Source organism: Larimichthys crocea, chromosome XIII, assembly GCF_000972845.2.
Source record: "Larimichthys crocea isolate SSNF chromosome XIII, L_crocea_2.0, whole genome shotgun sequence".
NCBI classification, from domain to species: domain Eukaryota; kingdom Metazoa; phylum Chordata; class Actinopteri; family Sciaenidae; genus Larimichthys; species Larimichthys crocea.
The window spans coordinates 1,285,023-1,309,965 of record NC_040023.1 but is presented as its reverse complement, the minus strand read 5'-3'; the positions used below and the strand labels follow the sequence as shown (position 1 = coordinate 1,309,965).

General features: G+C 39.4%; 1 protein-coding gene across 5 annotated transcripts in view; it reads right to left on the bottom strand.

Annotated features, from left to right (window-relative positions):
• Window positions 1–24,943, bottom strand: part of csmd3b (CUB and Sushi multiple domains 3b) — a 326,622-nt gene that overhangs the window by 168,830 nt on the left and 132,849 nt on the right. For all 5 annotated transcript variants that reach the window (XM_027286357.1, XM_019254824.2, XM_027286358.1 and 2 more), the window contains exon 4: window positions 22,419–22,616. In XM_027286357.1, coding sequence (XP_027142158.1) covers window positions 22,419–22,616 — 198 coding nt within the window. The remainder of the gene's footprint in view (window positions 1–22,418; window positions 22,617–24,943) is intronic.

Genomic DNA, 24,943 nt, shown 5'->3' with positions numbered 1-24,943 from the left:
TTTAAATACTCAAGAGATCAATGCAGGAACTGTCTCTTTTGATGTGTGTGTGCACCTATGCCCTATGCAAGTGTGTGGATCTGTGCTGTTGGTGGGTAGCGTGCATTTTTGAGTGTCTGTGAGTTAGTGTGTGTTCGAATTATTCATGAGGTTAAAGTGCTCCTCTGGGATGCAATGCAACACGGTTCTAATATCTTATTCACAACATGTTTATCTATATTTAAAACATACATCCATTCAGAAGATTTAGATTTCACATCCTAAAACTGGACATTGTGCAAACATTCTCAGTAATGAATAGCTATGACATCTTTAAGCAACCTTTAGTCTATAATTTTCACATACTGTTGTATATCTTACTAAACAGCTTAAAGCCATCTCTACATCTTACCCTGGCACGTACATGTAGTAAATGGTAAATGTGCTTACTGGCTAACCTTCTGAAACATTTTATGACTCAGTGAAAGTCACATTTCACAATCCATGGCAACAAAGTTAAACATTATGTAACCTTCCAGGAAGGTTTGCACAAGATTCCAGATAGTGATAATCAAGTAACCTCCATGAATGAAACCAACAGGCAAGTGAAAAAGACTGCAGTTCTCCAAAGGGCCACTTGAAGCTGGCCCTGAAAGCGAGTGAATCTTCATAAGCCCCCATGATAAAATGCCCATTCACGGCAAAAAAAAACATAGTTAGAGCCTGACTCACAAAACAAAAACAAAAAACAAACAAAAAAAAACAAAACAGTAGATTCTACATCTAATTATCCCAGTTTTGACAAGTGTACGTGGAGGTGAATTTTGATAGAACTTCCTGTTCAAATTATATTAGGGCTTGAAGTTCTGCACAATTAAGTACATGGCTGCTTTGAGTGACAGTTGGGTGCCGTCACAGACAGTTGGTCTCAGCAACCGGACTTTATTTGGCCTGCCTCAGCTCCACCCATGCTCCACATCATTGCCCATTTCTAGATTAGCCAAGAGCCGGTGGAGTCAGGGTCTGCCAAGGTGGTAACGGCCAGAGCACTGAGCTCCACACAGGCTCTTCAGAAACCTATGGGTAAAATCACAGAGACTACGCCCATATCTTATGTCTATGGTGTCTATGGTGATAATACCTTCAAGGAAGTCACTATAACCTGTATAAAAAAAAAAAGCTATAATAAGCTATAATAGCTATAATAATAACTTCATTAATATAGCACCTTTAAAAAACAGTTTACAAAGTGCTTTACAGAGCAGCAGTGCTCGACAGAAACAATAAAAAGAAAAGAAATGATAAAAGGACAATTACTGATAACATAACATTTATAGATAAAATTTAAGAATATAGTAAAGAGAATAAAATGTAAAATGAAAAATTAATAAAAAAAATACTAAACAACAAACTAAACAACATCACAAGAAGGCCAATCTGTAAAAATTACACGGGACTCACACAGGAGGCGGAACGGCAGCGGAACAGTCCTTTTACCGGCGTCAACTCACACCGGACGCGGATCAGCCGCGGAACGGCAGCGGAGTGAGCCGGCCGTATTTACGCAAGATCACAAGATCACGCGAGAATCCTGGACATAACCAAGACCCAGCGATAAACAGTGTATAAAGAAAACAACAACAACAAACAGCTGACTTTGCTTCTCCGACGTGGAGGAGATTATAAAAAGCATCTGTTGTGTCATAAATGATTGTGTGTTGTTCCACTTCAACAATTAGTCTCTCATTGAGACCCTTTGATCGATCTTTGATCACCTGGTGCCACCGGTCATGACGTAACGTTGATGTGAAGTTGTAAAAAGCTACATGAACTGCGTATTGTTTTTTTTTTTGAAAGGGGGCGGAAGTTTATTACGTTGATTCTGTGTTGGATTTCCTGTCTGGTGCGCAGTGCTCTGTTGAAATTTACGAGGTTTAGCCGCGGCTCGCGGAAAAAATAGAAATCCTGCGGAAAGCTCGCGCCGTGGCGCGGAGAGCCGCTTCTGGGACGCTGCTGAGCCATGCCCTGTGTAAGTGCTCTCATTGACTAGACTGGCTTCTATTTGCTACGGTGACCGCGGCGGTGCCGTTCCGGTTCCGTTCCGCGTTCGGTGTGAGTTGGCCTTTAGTTTTAAGAAGTGATTTAAAAGAAATTACTGATTCGGCGAGCCTTAGCTTCTCGGGCAGGTTGGTCAAGAGTCGAGGGGCCCTGATCGAAAAGGCGCGATCACCTCTTGTTTTTAACCTCGACCCTGGAACAACCAGAAGTGACCCACCCGAGGATCTAAGACTGCGAGTTGGCACATAGGGGGTTAACATGTCTGCAATATTATTAGGAGCCAGACCCTTGCAGGCTTTAAAAGTGATTTTAAAATCAACCCTAAAATGCACAGGAAGCCAGTGAACTGAAGCAAAAATTGGTGAGATGTGATGTCGTCTGTTAAACCCAGTTAGAAGCCTAGCTGCTGCATTCTGTACAAGTTGGAGCCGTGAAAGAGATTTTTTATTGATGCCGGAGAGGACTGAATTGCAATAGTCCCGTTTTGAGAAAATTAAGGTATGGAATTTTTTTTTCCTAGATCTGGATCGAAGCATGGGTTTGACTCTGGATATAGTTTGTAAATGAAACAAGCAGGCCTGGACAAGTTTATTAACATGTAGTTGAAAAGTGAAGTGAGAGTCCAAGAGAATGCCTAGGTTTCTTGCAGATGACTTGATATTAATGTGAAGTGGACCAGGGGTATTGTCTACAGGGAGGGAGAAGTGTGGCCCCGAGTATATACACAGCCATTTAGGCCAGCGATTTTTAACCTATTACTCAAATCAAACAAATTTAAGAAGCATAACTGATGAAGGTCACAAATGGTCACAAGCCAAAAGGTTGGGAATCATTGATGGTAGCAATGCCTCTGAAACTGAGAAGTTGACAAGATGACAAGACTGACACAAGCTGTCTTGAAGCCCGCCAACCATTTAATATGCGTATTTAAATGTTTCCTTATTGTCTGATTTATCCTGATTGTATGCATTTACACAATAGTATTGTATTTGTGTGCATACGAGTATTGCTTTGATGCAATGTGCTTTTCATTAACATGGACTATCATGTGTATCTGTGTGCATTTGTGTGCACTAAACAGAGGCCTCACTGTGTGACTGTGGGTGTAATGGTGATTATGTGTGATAGTGTCTTTGTTTTACAAACACAGATAGTTGTATTTGTACGTCAAATAATGTGTGTGTGATAAAGGGTGTGTATCTCTGAGTCATGCATAGGCGAACAGCCTGATTGCCTTCTATGTTGCGAACGAGCCAGCCATGCATGTTGACTACTGATACACCCCAGCCCCCAGTGAAGAATGTCTGTGTGTGTCTGTGTTTGTGTGGTTATATTCCAGTGTCATACATTTGGAACCAGGGATGTAACAATGAATCGTGACACGACTAAAAATCGGTACAAATGCGTGACGACCCGCACCGGTTGACAGAAAAAATGAGTCGCGATTCTTCGCGAATGTAAGAGAAGTAGAATATGTTCTTTTTCTTCTTCTTTTTTTAATTAGAAATAGGTTACCTTATCTTAAAAGTCACTTGGTGATTCATTTGTTCAGCATCAGATGTCAAGTCACGTGACTCACGTCACTACGTAGGTACAGAGCACAAAATGAGGGCAGATTTGTAGAAAATAGCTTTGAAATAGATGATGTACCGAGCAGTTTTAAATCACCTGTGTGACAGCATTTTGGATTCCCTATATACACAAATACAACCGTGAGAAATGGACAGACAAAACCAAAACAGCATGTAAATATTGCAAGAGACTGCAACATATAGCGGCAACACGAGCAACATGCAGCAGCATATTATCTGCCACCACAGTGAGAAGCAAAGTAACGTTACGCCACCTTGTGAGTAAAAACTGCACATCACACCAGTTAACACCAGTTTACTGGTGAGATGGTTTCTAAAGGAAGGAGATATTTGTCATGTATTTTGTTGTTTAAGATGTAAGTTGGACTATTTATCTCTCAAACACAAACTGTTTGAGAGTTTCTGTAAAGAAAGCACCTAAGATTTTTTTTTCCTACAAATAAAAAGATAATTTTATTTGGTCATAATTTGTCTGTAGCTAATTTTGATTTTAAAAAAAAAAAAATCGTGAGAAAATCGTATCGTGAACAAAAAGTCGTGAACCGTATTGAGTCGTGAGCTGACTGTATCATTACATCCCTTTTTGGAACAGTCTGTTTATGTGAAGGTGCATGTTTTTTGGTCAAAGAGCACATATGTTAACATACATAGATGTCTACTTCTGTATCTGTACTATATCTGTGTATGTGTGTGCATGTGTGTTGTTTAAAATAGCATGTAAAATGCAGACATGCCTAGTTTAACTAGACGGTTGTCCTGAGGCCGCACTAAACAAGCAAATCATGCATGTGTTGTGGCATCCCCTCAGGAAGTCTGTGTCAATGTATGTGTGTTTTCGCTATGATATATGTATGTTGTTGATGCATGGAAATGAATATGAATGACTAAATTCATGTCAGTGTGCTTCAGCGTGGCATTTAATCTATTTTCATTCGGCGGTAGAAGGTAACCACAGCAAGTATACTATCTCTACTGTACAATATGTCAACAGTGCTGGGCTAAAACCACAAGATCATCTACATGTTGTACTGGGAGTAAATGTAATAGAAATACAAATGTACTTTTGAAGCAAGCTAAATTTTGTAGATTGCTTTTGCAAATTTCCTTTTTTTTTTTTTTGTACATCAGCTTTGCAACCTGTACAGTCATCAAAACTGCAGTAAATGTGAAACCAAAACTAAATCCCACCTCACTTCAAATAATTCCAAAGAGGAAAAAGAGAAATGGTTCTGTATATGTGTAAAGTGTAGGTCTAACAGCTGCTTGTAAGTTGTTTTTTTTTCTAGAAACTACGTTGCAACACATATCATGTCTCTGAATCCAATAGGGGTCGGATCTTTTCCTATGCTTTCAATTAGGGATGTAACGATACACTCAACTCACGACTCGATTCGAGTCACGATCTTTTGTTCACGATACGATTTTTTCACGATTTTTTTTTAAATCAAAATGAGACAAATTACAGTCAGGCCTGACGATTACCACTAGTGCGCATGTGTGTAGGTGTGTGTGTGACACAGAAAGGCAGACGCGGCAGTGGAAGCTGCAGCCACAACGTAACCTATTTCTAATAAAAAAAAAAGACGAAAAAGAACATATCCTACTTCTCTCGCATTCGCCAAGAATCGCGATTCATTTTTTCTGTCAACAGATGCGAGTCGTCACACATTTGTACCGATTTTAATCGTGGCACGATGTATCGTTACATCCCTACTTTCAATGTAAAAAGTAGAACTTCTGGATACCTCTGCAGATGATGTTAAAAATTCAGCACTACAGGTGGAGGATAGTTAAAATTCTATAATTCCACAGCACCAACTCTTTCATCTTTATCAGAGGACGTGCACTGTTTTGAACACTTGCCTGCCTGCCTGCCTGCCTGCCTGCCTGCCTGCATGCCTGCCTGACTGTCTGACTGTCAGCACTCTGTCATCTCTCTATCACCACATACACTTGATCTTGGCCAACTACTGTACTGTTATGTACCCTATTTAATGTGTGAAGACGTAATGTTTAGAGCATGTATGTGACCCTTGCTACATGTAGCAAAGTCAACCAGGAAAGTTGTTCCTTTTCTCTATCTCTCTGTCAGCTACAGAATCTCTTTATGCTAAAACTATATTATGCATGCAGATAGAACGCCTAAACAGCGGTCTCCATGGTAACCCAAAACACATCCATCATAATCACCATGACAACCACGGATAGAGCTGTCAATCTGCACTGTCCCAAGGGAACCTGGGATAAGCATATACACCCACATCTGCACAGACAAATACAGATGAACACGCCTGCATGCCCGCACAAGCACACAAATGCACCCAAAATGATGCATGCACACACTAACACACACACACAAACAAAAACTATACTGTCTAGGGTATTAACCATCCTACAGGACGGCTCTGAGATTACACACAACTCTCTGCACACTCACTGTCACACACAGAGACATTAAAATCGGTCATAGCCAGATCCATCACAAAGTGTCATAGAGCAGGTTGGTGCACAAGAGCCCTTTACCACCAGAGGGCCCCTCAGCAGATGGCTTAAAATACAGTCAACATCTTCAAGGTTTTCCACAGAGACTTAATCACAACCTAAACAGCAGCTATCTCATTGCTGAAGTTGTTTTCTTTCCTTTAAGCATTTTTTTTGCCTCAAAACCACAGGTAACAGCAGAGTGCTTGGTGTCCATATTGTTTATTAATTCTGATTTAGCTATTGCCTCACTGGCATCTATTTGGGGGGGCCCAAAAGAATAAAATGACAGCATTACAACTGCTGCTAAGATGAATTACCCCAGCTTTGAGTCCTGCTGCTCTTTTGTTTTGTCATGTGCTCTCAATAAAATGTCGACAAAAGCAAAATTTCTGCCCCGAATCTCAACAACTCACTTCCTCTCACTCACACTTTCTCTCAGGAGTGGAACAGTAATAAAGTTTTCTCCTTTCTCTGCTTCCTCTGTGTTTCTCAGAGACATGTCCTGGCCATAACCTTTCCCCCCCTCTGTCTCCCTTCCACTCACTCTATCTCTCTGCATCTTCCTCTTGCTTTTTCACCATCCCTCCTTTTCTTTCAGATTAAACTGTCTATCCTGCTGTCCCCCTTGAAATCCCCTGTTACACACCACCACGGGCTGTGTGTATGCATGTGTGTGTGTGTGTGTGTGCATGCGTATAAGCCAGACACGCTAGCTGAGCATTAACCTGTCAAAGTATCGAGAGACAGGGAGAAAAAGAGAGAAAAGAACAGACATAGAGGGGGAGGAGTGACAGAGAAAGGAAGAGGAAGTCGGGTCAACGTATCCTGAACTCTACATGTTGCTAGGTAGTGGAAGTGGTTCTGTTCCTATGGTAACATTATCTGTACTGGATCTATAACACGCATACAGTCTGCCTGTTACACACACACACACACACACACACACACACACACACACACACTGTGTATTCAAGTGTGTATGAAAATTGCCCAGATACAAACTGTAAGGTATCAGTCAGTCAGTCTCTCAGGTGTTTTTCCACACTTGTTTTGTAACTGTCTGACAGCATAATATCGTGTTCTAGTTCAGGAAGATAACACATGTACAACCTGTACTTTTCTGACAACACCGCTGACATCTATAAATGTATGATTTTAAAGAATAACTCCCTTTAAAGTGTCCAGGAGTCAATGAGACAAAACAAAAAGTTGCCTCATATCCACAAATTTAATGTTAACACTGCAAACACTTCTGCCAGACAGAAAACTTCGAATACACTCATACACAAGTTTTAATTAAAATATCTGATATTTAAATCTTCAAACGACTGAGCGGCTTTAACAAATCTCTTCCTGGGTGACAATGTAATTACAGAATTGGTCTGTATATACACCAGCCCCTTTCTGTAATCATGGCAGCCATGATTATTCTCCTATTGTCCGTGTCAAAGACTGTTTCGGTTGTCACAGCAGCCATGTGTATCTTATAGATGTGACTAAGCAGCCATGACTAATCTCCAATCTTTCATTCCCTCCAACAAACAATGAAATCCATATACACAGAAATATACACACTCAAACACACACATACACACATTTGAAAAAAACTCAACTCTATTTGTGAGTGTCTGCTAACCAAAAACATTCCTTCATCACTGAAATCGTACTATTCTCCTCCTCAAACAGTTGCATAATCAGCTGGATTAAAATAAAAATCCACATTGCAGAGCCTCTTAAACAGCAGGGAAGAGAACCACAGCAATGAGCGCTTTAGGAAGCAGATTATGCATGTATGCAACATTCAAATGACAATTGCCATGTGTGTTTGTGACCATCATAATAAACAGTGCAGCTGCAGCAGAAGAGTAAATTAAAGATGTGACCAACACTCCAGTGGTCAAGTGCAATATGAGGAACATATTGAAATGAAGATTAAATGAGATGTACTTTAAGGAATGAACTGTTGATGAGTACAGGCACTGTGGTTGTACACAAACTTCATGCCATCACAGAGTCAACTTACTGACTGCTCTAATAGATCACACAGAGAGCCAAACTGTGCAGAGGTTTGTGTGTGGTGAGTGTTGCTTTAATAGACCAATAAAGTTCCATAGAGATTTCTTACATTCTGCTAAAATGAGTTATGGGTTGATAAGTTGATGGAGGTGATAGCTAATGATTCTGTGTAATCAAACACCTCTTTCATGGAATCATAAAGAAAGCTGTGTCCCAGGAAATACTCTAAGTGCGAGACTGATGATAATTTTTGCATTCGATATTGATATTGCTGGTCAATTATCATCATCAATACCATATGAAGAAATTGCACTGGCCTGTTCCAAAATTTAAGATAATAAGTCACTTAAGACTTAGGGATTTCAGACAGCGCTGGGAAAAGGGTAAGGAGAAAGGAGTTGGTATTGCAAGAGAGGCAGACAGTGTTGGAAAGGGGACGCGAAACCTGCTGTCCTTAAAATCCATGGCACTGTTGGCCACAAGCCTTAACACACACACACACACACACACACACACACACACAGACGATGTGAACATCCTGAATCGTTTAGTGGCTAAATGAGCTCCTGCTGACTACAGCACTGCCACTATGCTGTGTGTCTGCATGTCTGTGTGTGTCTGTGTGTGTTAGAGCGTGAAAGAAAAGTTTGTGTGTGTGTGCCTGGTACCCTCACTATGTACGTATGCATTTCAGTGTCTGGAAGCTTGCAGTGTAAATTGTGTGTGTGCTGCAATGTCGGTAGACTAATAAGGGAAAAGAAGCCGTCATGGTAAACAAATTTTTAAACCGATCATGTTGCAGTTAGCTAAAGTACACCTGACACAAACCTTCTGCTGGCTGACAGAAACCTCACACTGTGCTGCCAAAACCTCTGTGTTGTGAATAAATAAATAAAATATTGGAAATAATGCAACCAGGATGATTTAACGCAGTAAAAATGTATTTAATTTGAAAACATCGAACATATTTTTTTAATTGCATGCTGCTGTGATAACTGAACTATAATCTTTTCAGACACTGAAGTGATAAACACATACTTTTTATAGTGCTTTTAATGAAGGGAAACAACGTTTTAAAAAAACAGAAATATGAATAAATATGAAAAACTGAAACAATTGTTGTGTGGTGTAGTAATTGTGGGATGTATTCCTGATGATAACTGATAAAGTAAAAATTTGTTATTTGGTAAAACTTTCTTTAGTTGTTTTTTCCATTACATTATTTTGAAACAATTCAACAAAGAACAGCAAATATTCGGGGTGTCCCTTTGAGACCCCTCAAAACATATTTATATGCATGGTGTATGATCTAACACAAAATAAGATTTGATATTTTTTTAGTTCTATTTATGAGTTTTAACTGGTAGTAGCTAAAGTTGAAAAAATATTTCCACTGGGACACGTTTTACCCTAAAATGCTGATAAATAAGTATTGTGTACCTCACTTGCAATGTCGGTGTCATCCATAAAAATCCAGCATATTTAATAATAGATGAACAGACTAATACTTGAAGTACACCAAGTACTCCAAGTCTGTAGTGGTATTGTGACCTGCCTCAAGTTGACTGCTCCTGCAGGTAACACAAACATTCTTATCAAAAAGCAGTGTGATGGTGAAACTGGTCTATTGCAATGGTGCTGTCTTGTCACTCGTCCTAGGTGTAGTGTAATTGCTTTGCCAAGATTTCAGGCTGTGTCGTACACAGTGAAGTCTGGCATTGTCTTCTGTGGAGGATTTTATTCAGGAGGTGAATAGCTCAAAGTAGGTACTGTCACTGGAGAGGGGGGCTGTCACACAAAGACACACAAACACAAGAGGAACAGGAGCATTGAGACTGGTTACTTGGAATTTGACCAAAATCCCTTTTCGACAGCTATATTCCTTTTTGACACATTTGGTTCAGATCTGTAGTTTTAAATGAATGTAGCCATAATCACTTATCACTTATTCTTCAGCCATTTTCCAACACGTATCAGCTGTAATTAAGAGGTGTTCATCTTCAAAATTGTAAATGGCTAAAGAAACTACACTTTGGTGAATTATTATTGTTGTGGCTGCTAGACATCCCATGTTTGGCCCCAGTATTGATCTATTGATGAGGAGGAAGTGCAAAGGCATGCTCATGGTAGATGATGTTTCAATGCAAAAACCACTGCATGCAATATCATGTTACCTGCTCTGTTACTGCTGTACCAACATCTGATGATTAAGTAATAACTATGAATCAGCAGATCACACAAGCCAAACATTGATGCTTACAAGAGACTTACATTGTGATAAATAAATTAAAAGGCTGGATTAAAAAATGGTTTGGTTCTAAGGCTGTATTGAAGCTGCAGATCTTTATGTTGTTTGTCAGCCTGACGATGTGTGGGTAAGTCATTGCAGTTAAGCTTCAGTAGGACAAGCCTCTAACTTAAGGTTTGAGTTTTGGCTGGATAAATAGAATGAAAGGTTGCAAATTCTTGTTTTATGTGAGGTTCCATCAAACGGCTTACTAAGGAAGGCTGATTAATAAAAAATAGCTATGTCATCAATATTAAAATGTTTGACAAAATAGTTTCCCCTGTCTCATATAGCTCAAGATTAAAATGAATACATTTGGTTCTCTCTCTACTCTCTTCACTTTTTCTTGGTGAAAGTTGTCTGTAAAGCTGTACCGTTTTATTAAGTATACACAAAGAAGAAGGGACTGTGGGCAGACTTAAAACTGGCATTTAAATGGCAATGACACCATGAGCTGTGATGCAATGCTATTCTGTTACCCTGTTGAGAATAATTTTAAACTATTACAGCCACAGCCTTGGGGTCATTCAAGTTGCTCTGCATATAAAGAATTATGCAGAGTTTTATTACAAATATAAACATGGAAAACACTAAAGGTTACAGAGAGAAGGCTTTCACAGGAAAATAACACATCTGGGTGTGCAAGATAGTGTGGATAAAAGAAAAAAATGAAACAGAAAGAGAGAAAGGGGGCAGAAAGCAAGTGAAAGAGTGCATCAGTCTTATTGTGAAATGTTAGCAGTGCAGAGTGCTTGTAGATGAGCTGCAACAGCAACCTCATATGTCATTGTTAACCAAAGTTTAGACAGCACCCATAATCAGCATCAATGTAATGCGAGGAGAGGAGAGGAGAGGAGAGGAGAGGAGAGGAGAGTATGTGCAGAGCAAGAAGGAAGAGAGAAAGAGACAGAAAGGGAAAAGAGGGGAGAGAGAAGTGGAGAGCAGGAAAGGAGAGAGGTAGCAAGAATTGAGCAGGTCTGCAGAGAAGAGATAAGAGTACTTCAAGTGTCACTACAAGACTGGTACATTGATCTGAGAGAGAGAGAGAGAGAGAGAGAGAGAGAGAGAGAGATTCATTACTATGAACACTGTTTTGAATATTGAATATTACCTGCCATATATAAACATTTCTCAACAGCAAAGGTCTTCATATTTCTACATATTCCATACTTTGAAAAAAAGTTGTGGTTGATAAAGTTTTTGTCACAAACGCCTTTTGCCGACAATACAAAAATATGCCACAACTCATCGTTTTGTTTTCAAGTATTTTCATGATCTCACTCAAACACACTGCAGAATGAGAACAACATAAAAACCTACACTTTAATAACAGCATCAAAAAAAAAAATCATTTTTGCACTGGACAAAAAGTTTCAACAGTTTTGGCATCTTTGATTCTGTGTTTCAGTAATTGCACTATCAACACATGAGGACATATTACAGAACTAAGTCCCTACTGACTTCCACAGAGAGGGATTAGCAACATGGACTGAATGGATCTGTATGTGTGTGAGTGTGGGTGTGGGTGTAGGTGTGTGTGTGACATTTTTTCACTGGTAGGAACATATGGTCCTGGATTATTTTACTCTCTACCTGGGCATGTACGGTATTCTGTGTGTGTGTGTGTGTGTGTGTGTGTGTGTGTGTGTGTGTGTGTGTGTGTCGCTCTCTTGTCTGTCGGTTTGGCGGTATATATATATATATATGTGTGTGTGTGTGTGTGTGTGTGTGTGTGTGTGTGTGTGTCTCCAGCTGCTTGGATCAGCAGAGCTTCACATCCACAGGGAACCATTAGCAAGATAATAATGAGACCATGGAGAAGCTGCAAGAGGTGTGTGTATGTATGTGTGTGTGTGTGTGTGTGTGTTTGTGTGTGTATGTGTGTGTGTGTGTGTGTGTGTGTGTGTGTGTGAAAGAAAGGGACAGGCAGTGAGGGAGAGGAAGGAAAAGAAACAAACTGTAGTCATAGACATAAACATCATGAGCAAAGCCTTTTATGGTTTGTTTTATCCTGCTTAAGAGTCTTTAGAGTCGTTGTTGTTGAGGGAAAATAAGTGCCAAGATTTCTGAAATATATATATATATCTACTGTCCTTTTCTGTGACATCTGATACATATAAATATATGCATAAAAACAATCCCCATTATTTTCTTTCTGATCACTGAAAGGTTATATCACCATTTTATGAGTTTGCTTTAGCAATGACCTTGACTTTCTGTTTCACATGAAAACAGAAAGTTAAGTTTCAGTTCTTCTCGATCTGTGTTATGTTGTTTATGATCAGAGAACACAGGTGTTACTTCGAGGTGTCGTGGCATCTGTTAAATGACATTTAGCTCACAAACATGTAATTAGTTCAAAACTAGTTTTATCTTGTTGTGTAATGTAACTATATTAGCACCGTGTTTTCTTTTGAAATGTGTTCATAAATAAACTTGCCTTGAAATAATTAGCTGAAAAAACAAGAATGAGGAGCAGATGTTTTATGACACTGACACATACCAGCCTGCTAGCACTTTGACATGCTGTATAACAACCGGTCTTCTTAACAGCAGAAGTATACTGCCACTTCCAACTCCAAGCATAGACTTCTGATGCTAATTGGATAAGGTCATCACAATGACCTGATGAAAGTATCTTTCTTTCATCATGCAAGGCTGCTAATGGGGAGAAATGACTAGTTTATTCTTTAGAGTTGCTGACAGTTGAACTTGTTGGAGAGAGGAGATAACTGCTGCTGATATAAGGACATGTGATCATTACAGGAGTCTTTGAATCTCCTCACTAAGAAATATAGAGATGTGCTGACAAAAATCATTTACACCTACACACACTTGTGTGTACACACCAATATGAATTCATAAAGATACATCCAGTCTGTCTGTTCAACATGTTTGAATAAATATGACAACTACAGCTTGAATCTCCTGCACTGCAAGGAGTCTACCTGCATAAACACTGTAATCCGCACAAGTAGTTTATACTACTTGGCGCACATGCACAAACACACAAACAAACACACACACACACACAGATTTGATGTCCCTCAGATCTGTGGCAGATGAAGAACTTCACAAGAACTTTATAACACTTACAGTATAACACACTGTAGTGGCACCTTGGACGAGTTTAGGGCTAAAAGGAAATACTTTATTTGTTTATGGCTGATTTTGGTTTGTATGGATAGGTGACAACAGCTCATTTCTGCTGTAAAAGAAGAGCTCTGAATTTGTGTCAGCCACCTGTTGTATTGCAACCTGGCAAGTAACATGAAAAACAGCAAAATGACAAAAGAGAACAGCTGGAAAAAGTGAGGAGGTGAAAGAAGTGGGAAAAAAAGAATAAAAGATGCTACCTGGAAAATAACACCATCATGACGATAACAAAACCACCGTACCATGACAGTCTCACCATTTCACCATCCAACAATCCTAGTCAGTCTTGGACAAAACACACACTCCTCTACACAGACAAAGCCACAAACAAGGACAGTCGTGCACACTGTCAAAAACAGTCACTCACACTCTCTGTGTCATACACACAGACAAACATACACACATACCCACACACAGATGCAAAGTGAATTGTGAAAGTCGCAGAAAGTTTATGTGGATGTCAAACAACCAACTTCAGCAGAGTTTAAAGTACTGACTCTGGCAGAATGTTATTGAAAAAGAGCAAACAACCTCAATAAGCTTATACTGAGGAAATAGTCTATATAGTATAATCTAATATCAACTGCTTAACACCTGGTTTAGGTTTTTTTTTAATGTGTTTTCAAGTGAAAGGGCCATGTACCATGTGATGTAGCATTTTGTACAGCCCATGACTTAAATATTTGATGCATAGAAACACCCTCTGCTGGCGTTTTGCAAAATGTTGTGGATTTCTAGACCTGTAAAAGACTTTTTGCTGCAAACTCAGATTCAAAGCAAACACCTGTTCAAGGCTATGCACTCAATAACATCCATATATACCAAGAGAGTTGACACATCCTGTTTCTGTCGGCTCACAAATCATTCTTAGTGTGATTCAGTTAAAGTCCATTAATTATTCGTTAACAGGCTGTCTACATCTGGCATCAATAATCATTTTTGAAACAGTTCTTTTTTATGAGTAAGAACTCACTAGAATTAAGATGAACCACTGACAGAGTCAGTATTCAAAGCACATTCTAAATGTTTCATACACATTGAATGTTGTGTGATCCTGCTTCACTCATAGAGCTATAAACACTTTATCTTTGAACTGTCACAGCAAACAGCACCGCAGTGCTTCCAAATGATGACCTGTATTATCATTCATGAAGTTGAACCTTCAAGCTCTTTTAGGCCTTGTATCCATTTTACTGTTAATGTCAGTGATATATTGTATCTTTAGACAGTATCACTGTAAGTCGCTCTAGGATTACATTCGAAGTGAATGTAGCTTTGTGTTGTTTTACCTGTTTAATTTTGTTTTATCGTCCAGTCTGTCTGAGATTTCTCCCCTGTGCTCCCAATGGCCAGTCTGAGGCCTGGGTAGGTGCTTAAGTGCCGCTAAGTAGAAACCACCCGTCTCTCATCCTTATCACATCCCCATCATACTGGAAACCACATTAAAAATGTCCTCTTTAGAATTACTGCTATACTAAACAATGATGAAATAATAATAAAGAATAATTAAATAGATTAAATTACCAGTGCCTCTGGGAAAGGTAATTACACATTAAAAGGCCACCTTCTCAATGATGCTAGTTCGAAAGAGCTCCAAAGTTTGGTTCTTGAAAATGTGGGAATTAATGTCTAAGTCATTTTCCTGATGCTGTATCTGTTTTACTGTCTCCTGGTTTGGGTTCTGTGACCTGAATATGATGTGAATATAATAAAATACATTTCTGTTCTGGTACACAATCAGTTAACCTTTATAAATGTTTAAGTGTTATTTGTTGTTACTTTTTGAATGGAATTACAGAACAACTACAATATCATACCTAAGCTCAGAAAGGTTAGATCAGATAGAAATATGTCTGCTTAAGCAATAGGTTTGTTCGCTTGGACAATCCTTATATTTAATTATGATCTACTGTATCCTGTATAAGTACATGTATCTGTATCCAGAGCAATTTATTCATTTGATGCTTTTTTCTTTCTTTTTTTCAGTGTCTTTCTTTCTTTCTTCCTTTCTTTCTTTCTTTCTTTATTTGGCTCATGGCTTAACTATGGCTTATACTTCTTTCTGATATGACTTTTGATACAATGCTGGTTAATACTTTAATTTTGGGACAGGTAGGTAAAATAGTTTTTAACCAAGTTTTCAAGTAGACAAGATGAGTTCCTTGTGGTACAACATCCAGTGCTGTAAGTTACTCACTAAGCTATAACTGAAGAAGCTTAGAAGCTAAGTGTAATGCAGCAAAAGTACACACATTAGCCTGTAGCTAGCTGACAATGCACCCAACTGTGTGTGCTGGTATTTGTGTGTGTGTGTGTGTGTGTGCGTGTGTGTGTGTGTGTGTGTGTGTGTGTGTGTGTGTGTGTGTGTGTGTGTCAGATTTTCAAAACTTACTAGAAGTTACAGGACTTTGTCCTATTTTTCACCAGTTTTGGTCATATTCCATTTTGTTTCTGTACGTTCATGGATTCCAGCATCTTCAGGATAAGTGAAGTTTTCAACCCATAGATGGATTGTTGCCTCAGTCCATGTTGTATGGTATTTGTTTGGGACACAGTAGTGTTATTGCTCACAACAGGGGGGAAAGAATTCAAGTGTTCTGCAGAATTAGTACTATGAGATCAACCAATAACGTCTCACGCACACCCCTGTGAACACACATAAACATAGCCTCAATCTCATTACGCTGACTACACAAAAGCACACAAACAACAGTGCACACACTCATTTCATTTCCGTTTTTCAGGCAGTCTAATTTTGAGTTTTGTCAGAGCACATTATTACTTTCTCAATTCCAACAATAACCCCCTACTTCCTTCCCCCCATTCTTGTTCTCTTTGTATCGCCCATCTCTTCCTCTCTCCACCAAATGGTCTTATTGTGACTTGAAGATATTGTACAGAAATCAATTATGGTTCATTCAGTGATTCACAGTGTATTAATGCACCTGTACGTACACAAAACACAGTTTCTCCAAAATTCACCCATTTTTCAGCTCAAGCTCTGTTCCTTGCACCATAGAGATATGTACACTTCACTGATGCTCTGTCTGTTTATCTCTGTCTTGTTCTCTTTCACTCAGACCACCTCCTCACCCCCACCCCACTTACACATACATCCACATTTTCACCCAAACCATGAATATTCATAAGCATATTTTCTATCTGTGAGATCATGATGAAATTTTCTCAGGGCCAACTATGTTCATGTGTGTGTGTGTGTGTGTGTGTGTGAGTGTGTGTTTGTGTGAATATGGATGCCTTGAATGCTGAAGGGTATTTCTGCCCTGTAAATAGTTCTGCACCAACCTTGTAGCAGCACACATACTGACACTCCATACATGAACGCACAAACACACAGATGCACTTCATACGTCCATGTGGAATCTCTACTTCAAAACATACTGCATATAACTAATAGCCCATGTGTTTTTGGTTTGGCATACTATAGCTGTGAATTATATTTTGTGCATAGTATTACATAACATGGTTTAGGTACAATAAAAGTGTGGAAACAGCACCCTTCAATAGTAATGCTTGTAATGTTTTCACTACCATGTTTCTACAGTAGCCCAGAATGGACAAACCAAACACTGGTTTTCACGAGTTTCATCGCCGCCATGGTTTCTCCTTCATGCTTGGAAAAAGAGGGTGAAGTTAGTTTAGTCGGCAAATTCACTGCTTGATACCACTAAATAATGGAGCTTTAATGGTAGTATGTAATACTTCTGAACAGTTTTGTTAGCGGGGCTTAGCTACTTGATGGCCTGACTCTACATACAGAACATACACTTGATGTATGTTAATGATCATGGTTCCTTTAAACCTGAGCAATAGTGATTACATTAAATGAATTTAAGTTTTTTTTTTGTTTTTTTTAAATCAACAGCATGCTTTTTCATTTGATCATGGTACAACATGTCATTATTGCATGTCCAATCACATGTATTCTCAGGTTTACCGGTGCAGAAAAAGACTGAACAATACAAATACGCACAATATTACTCTACAAATTCATAGTTGTAGTGATCTTAGACCTCAAAGTGTAGTGAAGTGAGTACCTGTTCCTTAATCTGTATCAAATGGGGTCATATTTAAGTATATAAAAAGCTATCTACATGGCATATGGTGAAGTAAGGGACAAACAGAGTTTTGGCAGAAAGAACTGCTACAGTTCCACTCATACAAATTGAATCCCAAAATGATCTCTCTCTAAACCACTAGAACCATCGTCAGGGGACTGGCATTGCATTATATATTCCTAGAAAAAGTATTTTTATGCCTGTTAGAAAACAATCTAATTTGCAATGTGATTGCTCAGTCGTGGCAAAGATATTCCAACATGGAAAATAAAAATGTCCAATACACTAAATTTATAAAGTGAACAGTAAAAACACCACATGTTAAACATAATGCGATCCAGTGCCATTGAACAAACACTGTTAAACTGTAGTTTTAATTGTTATATTAGGTTGCATTACATTGTAAAGTATACTTTATTCTGTAGTTTGTTTCTGCACTCTCCACTATGGCTCCAACTGAAAAGGAGTAAATTATGAAACCACAACATTCAACATCATCTAATTTAAATTCTTCTACAAAGAAGGGGCAGTGTAATATCCACTAACCACAGTGTGCAACTATATTATGCTATTATTATGCCTGAACAAAACTTGGTCTAGTGATTTCACCTGTAACAGTGAGAGATGAATGAGTGAATGAGTTAAATGTAGCTGCATTTTACCATTTTGAGTGAGTGAGTTATCTGGTCTGTTCATGATGAATTCATGACAAATTAAGCAGTGTATTTCGTTCTCATGTTTACAATAAAGTAATTGCAAGAATAAAAAGACAAGATTACACATTTACACAGAGAAAGAGAGAGAGAGAGAGAGAGAGAGAGAGAGAGAGGTGATATTGCTAAAAGCAGTGCGTTTCAAGTCATTTCATTGCATGGCTGAATAATTGATAGAAAGCTATTAAGGCTGGTATGCATCTAGGTGTCACCACACACAAACACACACATACACACGAGTTAGCACAAACACTCATGTATACAACTCCTTGTGTATGCAAGAGTGGTTTTGTGGGGGGCAGGGTTTTTCATCATGTGTGTGCTTCAGAGTTGGTGTGAACGTATTAGTAGCTTAGCTCCTCTTAGCCCTACTGACAGAGTGACAGAGACATTGCTAATCTAGCACTGACAAGTTGCCATCTCTCCCTCTTCCCTCCCCATCTACCTCTCTCGCTTCCCTAGACACAAATTAACAGTTCACTGCACAGAGACACAGAGAGAGAGAGAGAGAGAGAGAGAGAGAGAGAGAGAGAGAGTGAGTATGTGTATGTTTAAATGCACAAACATTATACACACTTAAAGGGTGATTAAGTACCCTTAGCTTCACAGTGAAGCTCATTTACAAGTCTATTTTGCATTTTGATTCCCTCGTGTGACGTTAGAACTTACAACTTATTTAATACAAACTTTCATTATTTGGTGTCTGTCAGGAAAAGACATAAAATGACATATTTGGTCAATATGAACACAACTGGTAGCTGTCACCTGTCACCTTAGTGAGGCATTCACAAAACTATGATATAAAATCCATTCTACTTGTAATTGAAGACATTTTCAACAGTCATCAAAGAGGGTTAAGTTGTGTAAGGTCATATAGCAGCCTTATGAAAGCATTTTTTGGGCTTTTTCAAGCTTTACAGTTACAGGAAAGTGGGGAATGAGAGAGGGGTACAACACTCAACAGAATCAAACCCTAGACGGCTGCAGCAAGGACTGAGCCTTCGTACATGGGGTGTACACTAACCAACCGAGCTAACCGGTGCACAGTGAAAGTAATTCAACTCAATAGAAGTGAAGTAAATGCCAAGGTTAGATGTTAAACACGTGCCTTTTCCGTAATGACTCTTTTCCATGTTATGACAGCACTGCTTATAGCAACTATGTGAATTAGCAGTTCAATTGCATGGTTTGAAAAATATTAAGATGTTGTGTTTTTTAAGTTTGGCTACACACCAGATAATAATTTGGCATTTAACAATTTCTTTGTCTTTATCGGCCAGGTGGTTTATGCTAATGATCATGATGTCTTACTTTTATGAAAACTGCACAGTCGAGAAACTCCTGGCTATTCTTCTGCACCTTTTACTAATGATTCTGCAACTGGTTTCCATATAGGTCCATGACGCATATATCTGCATTCTTGTCTCATGACAAGCATCTGAGTCACTGACTAACAGCCAGTTCTTAATGACTTCCTTACCACATTGTCCATGTACAGACTGAGTACAGGAGGGATTGGAGCCCTGTCTATAGAAAACATTTATCTAATGCTTTGCTAAGCTAAGGTCCAATAAGGAATACCTAGGATGGATTGCATTCTATTTGTGTGGTCAGGTTGGGTTCCTGCTACTGCCACTATATTTCTTTCCCCAGTCATCACATATATATTGACGTCAATCCTTCCAATGTGTATCCTTAAACCTTGCTGACAGAGCCCCGAAAATCATGGCTGCTGACAGTTTCACAGAGGTGGATGCTTTGATGATCTATGCCTTCTGTGTTTCCACTGATTGCAAGAAATCCATTGCTTCTTCTTTCTTTGTAGCAGTTTGTGGCATTTCTCTTGTTTGTCACTTGTGCTTGCATCACTAAGGAGTGCACATACCGTGAACTGACAGTCCTCCAAGTTCAGTACTGTGAATATGCCCCCTCTCTCCTGGGAGGATAAAGATGTTCAGGTCCCTTCTGAGAAGTATAAGTGCCTTCTCTCATGTGAGTAAGGGATGGTGCTCTTCTGGATGACTGACTCTGTGTTGTTTATCAGATCTACAACCCGGATGCATTCAGGTGGAGCGTCAAGGTTCAATATCTTTACTAAGTCACTAGAGATGTGACTCTTTTGATGCATCTCAATGTATCCTAATTTTCTATATTACTGCACATGGCTACTTTTTTTAATCAATAAGTGCAAGCGCTCAGATAAATCTGGACCCTCTTTTCAGTACATAAACATAACAACTGTGTGTTACTAGTGCTACATATGAGTCAGCTGCAACAGAGGTCCAGGAATCACATGTAGTGGCTACTAGCTTCATTGTCTGGTCTTTACTGCAGAGTGCAGATATCACAGTTTTCTATAAAACGATTCTGTGTGCCACAGAGAGGGTGCTTTTCTTCCCTCTCTCAGAGTTTGACAGCAGTTAACAGTGCCTCCTCAATTCTTGGCTGATTTAGCTGGACTGGCATTCTTTATGGTTGCAGACATTATCTCATGGTGGAAATGGCTAACTTGTTCAGTTTGTGCTTTCTAATAAGTTCATAAAACCTGAAATGTGCCCAGATGTCTGCTACGGTTTTTTTTAATCACTCGCTGCTGATCTATGCCTCCCTCCGCCATTTCTACGAACATATAAAAATAATAGTTAGTCAAAGATACTCCATTAGCCTAGCAAGAGTGATGTTGCAACATAACTTTACAACTTTATTTTTCAGCCAAGATATTAAAATTAGCAATCAATGCTAGTCAGCTAATTTTGTGTAGGCTGCAATCTTTGCATTTCCACACTTCTATAAGTCACTTTTTCCACCTGCACAAGTCCAGGCCATTGCAGTCACTGCAGTCACATGAGAGTTAATGGAGTAACATTAAGAGAAATAAAGGGCCACCGATTATGTGGCCTTAATGACGGGAGAAACATCCTCAACTCAAGTATGTTTTTGTTGTTTTTTTAATTTATATTACATTCTTATATACGAATATAAAGTATGTTAGTCTACAATATTATAACACAACAGTGTAACATAGTGTTATTTGTTCACTTGTTCATTTTCTAGGTCTTCAAGGTTGTAGTCATTCATGAGCATATTGCCATCAAGAGCATATGGTGTAAACTGGAACTTCTTTTATTTGTGGCTCCAGTGTAAACTTGGTAATGATCCTGACACCGTCAATTAGCCATTTTCTTTGTCAACACAGTCCCCTCCAGATGCCGGGGTGCCCATGCAGCTGCCATCTGGCCACACACATCCATGTTGGTATCTATGACACTATCTGAGTCTCTGTGGCTTGATAGATGTTCAGCCGTCTTCAACAGTCACTTATTTATTCTGTTTTTTAAGGAACTTGCATACTGGCTGCATTTTTTTTATTACTATTTTAAATAGGGGCCAATGAAAGTGTCTGACACTCCTAACGGACAGTCAGAATAAAACAATGAGTTGTCAGCAGCTGCAACATAAATCTTCCGATTGTGGGTGTGATTCTCAGTAGGACTGGTCGTGCAAAAAAAAATGTTGCTACAAATACATAAAGTAACACAGATCATACATACTGTAGTGTGACATAGCATTCAACGCTACTGTATGTCACACAGACCATCTAAACCTGACCTAGTATCCCAAACTACACAATAACATACAGTACACGCTGCATGTTTGCCTCTCTCCCACACACACCTTTGATATTTGACACAAAGTAAAACATAAATACACACACACATTATAAGCAGACACCATACACACAAGCATTCCTGGAGTGCCTGCTTTGCTCGCTTTCACACACAAATGCAAGCATTGTCCGTCTGTCTGTCTCACACATACACATAAATTATATGTAGAGTTTTCTTCCAAAATTTTATATAAATTTCTTCAGTGAAAGCATTATATTGAGTCAAGTTATATTGTTATCAAAAGAAAATAATTAAGGGATAAGTTCTGTTTTTATTTATTTTATTGTCTTTGTAGTTCAGACACATTTCCAATGGATTCTCACTTTAGAATAAAACCCTCCATATACAGTCATGCACACACACGTATAGGATTTAGTCGTCCATACCTCGACAAATTGGAGCAGGAAAGTCCCAGACGGCGGTGTTCCCAGAATTGGTAATGCAGGTGAGTGTCGCATGGCCATCTAAGACGTAACCAGGAACACAACTGTACCGCACACGATCTCCCACGGCAAAACGGCCACCACCACTTAGTACTGCTTTGGGTGGGACACCGGGGTTTCCACAAGATGTACTGTGGAGTTCTGCAGAGGAGGAGAGAAAAAAGAAAGGGAGAAGAATTTAAGCTTTTTCAGTTTGAATTAATTGTATTCAAATGTTTAACTATGCATTTCCCCTGACTCAACTGTCACTCAACCAAATAATATACCCAACTCTTGCTCAGTGATGCGTCCAACCCAGAGACTGCTCTGGAGCACTTACAGCCCCAGTCCACACACTGTGTCAAAACACAGTTTCATGGTCAGATAAAAAAAGACATTTGCATTGTGATGATGCAGTTTAAACACATACACATTGTCACAACCTCTTCTAAAATCCTACCCCAAGCACACATATAGCAAGGATCTGACGCCTATAGTTCTTTATGATACATATTGCTGAGCACAGGGCTGTAAAAGAATATTTTGACTGCACTCCCAGTCGAAGCAGGCTAAACTCAGCCCTGGAGAAACAGAGGAAGACAATATCACAGTGTTTTATAGTTAATCACATTATTCCCCCCAGATACATTTGCCGAAGACATATGCACAAGTGTGCAGATAAACATCCATACACACACACACACAGCAGAGAGAGAGAATTAGGGAGAGAGAGACAGAGAAGGCGTATTACAAGCTATAAACCAGGAAGTAGATGGGAGAACAGGGACCAACTCCAGTCTTATTGTTTGAACTTGATTGATACAACTATGAAACTGTTCAGACAGATAGGGGTTCAGGGAGGGGAGTGGAAGACAGACAGATTGGGTAAAGGGGGAGGCAAGAGTAGAGCGAGACAGAAAGAGGAGGAGGTGGGGAAAAAATGAGAGATATGAGAGGATGCCTAACATGATAGATAGCACTATGAAACTACTCTGACAGAGGGAGGGGAGTGAAAGGGAGAATAGGGAAAGTTAAAAGGAGAGGGTAAAGGAGGGAAAGGAAAGAGAAAGATTATGCTCAGTATGCTCCTAAATGAGAGAAGTAGATAGAACTGCACTTTTTTCTCAAAATGTCACCAGAAACTCTGAAACTGTATGTCGCTTCACTCCTCAAAATTCAGAAATACTGCAATAATCTTTGAATGAAAAGCCAGTGTATAGCTGCAGGGGAATCTTTCCCATGCTATCGGCAAAATATGTAATTATCATTCACCATGCAGAGAGCGTGTAGAGAAGATTTGATGTCAGCAAACGAACCGATTGAGTGATTCTTAGATTGGTTGGCTGATTAATTTAAACAATGACTTTATTGTCACACCTTTTCAATTACACTGCACTCCCTCTCTCTACCCTCTGTACCGCCACTTACTCTACAGATGGACATTTTGCATTTCTCAGTGGCTACACACAGTCAACACAATCTTCAAGTTTCCTCTCAATGAAACTTGCTACCTTGTTATTATTAGCAGCCATCTTTAATGTGATGAGGAGATCAGAGCTTGTGGATCATTTAAAAAAACAAGTAACTTGTAACTAGCGCCTCTAAATGACTTCCCCTGGCAGAAAAAAACATGCATGGCTTCATGTGCTGTAATTAGTTCTGATATAAAGTTTCTGTGTAAGAATTTTGTTAGAGGTCATAGCTGATCCTGGTGGTCACAATGCACCGTCAGCATAAACGAGAGAGGAAAATCGTTTTGCTAAAGACCCTTACAGACCCCCTCCAACCGCCATTCTCCTTATCTTCACACAGACACACAGTTACAGAGAAATGCACACTGACAAGACACATTTGGACTCCACCACACATGCACATACACACACACCCAGGGTCATCCATCACTTTGGCGACCCCCCTGTGCTGTATTGTGATTGGATGTCAGGTTGGCCTAGTGTTGCGACCTGTTGGCCTATCGATTTTGCCAGTCAGTGTGGCCCCACTCAGTGTCAGGATGTTTGTTGTTCAGTGTCCTATCAGACACACATTTACTCTCACCAACACACACACACACACACACACACACACACACACACACACACACACACACACACACACACACACACACACAGCTGGTCTGTTGGTGGTCGGAAACAAACGCCAACACCTTCCTTTCTTAGTCACTTGGTGCCTCCATCACATTTTCATCCAACCTATCTTTGTTCTATCACCTGTTTTTTTTTCTTTCCTCTGCTTCATTTTCACTTTTTTATCACTTTCTTTTTCTCCATCTGTCTAAGCCCCATAAGCCCCTTTTCATTTTATCTTTCATTCCCGTTCCCATTTCATTCCCGTTTTTTTAATCTCTCCCTACGCTTCCCTCAATGTCTTTTCCTGTCACACTCCACCCATCCCCTCCCGTCCTGTTCCTCCACTCCCTCCTCCTTAACTAAAAACTTTGATGACATGCCAGCTCCTTGCCTCTCCCTCTC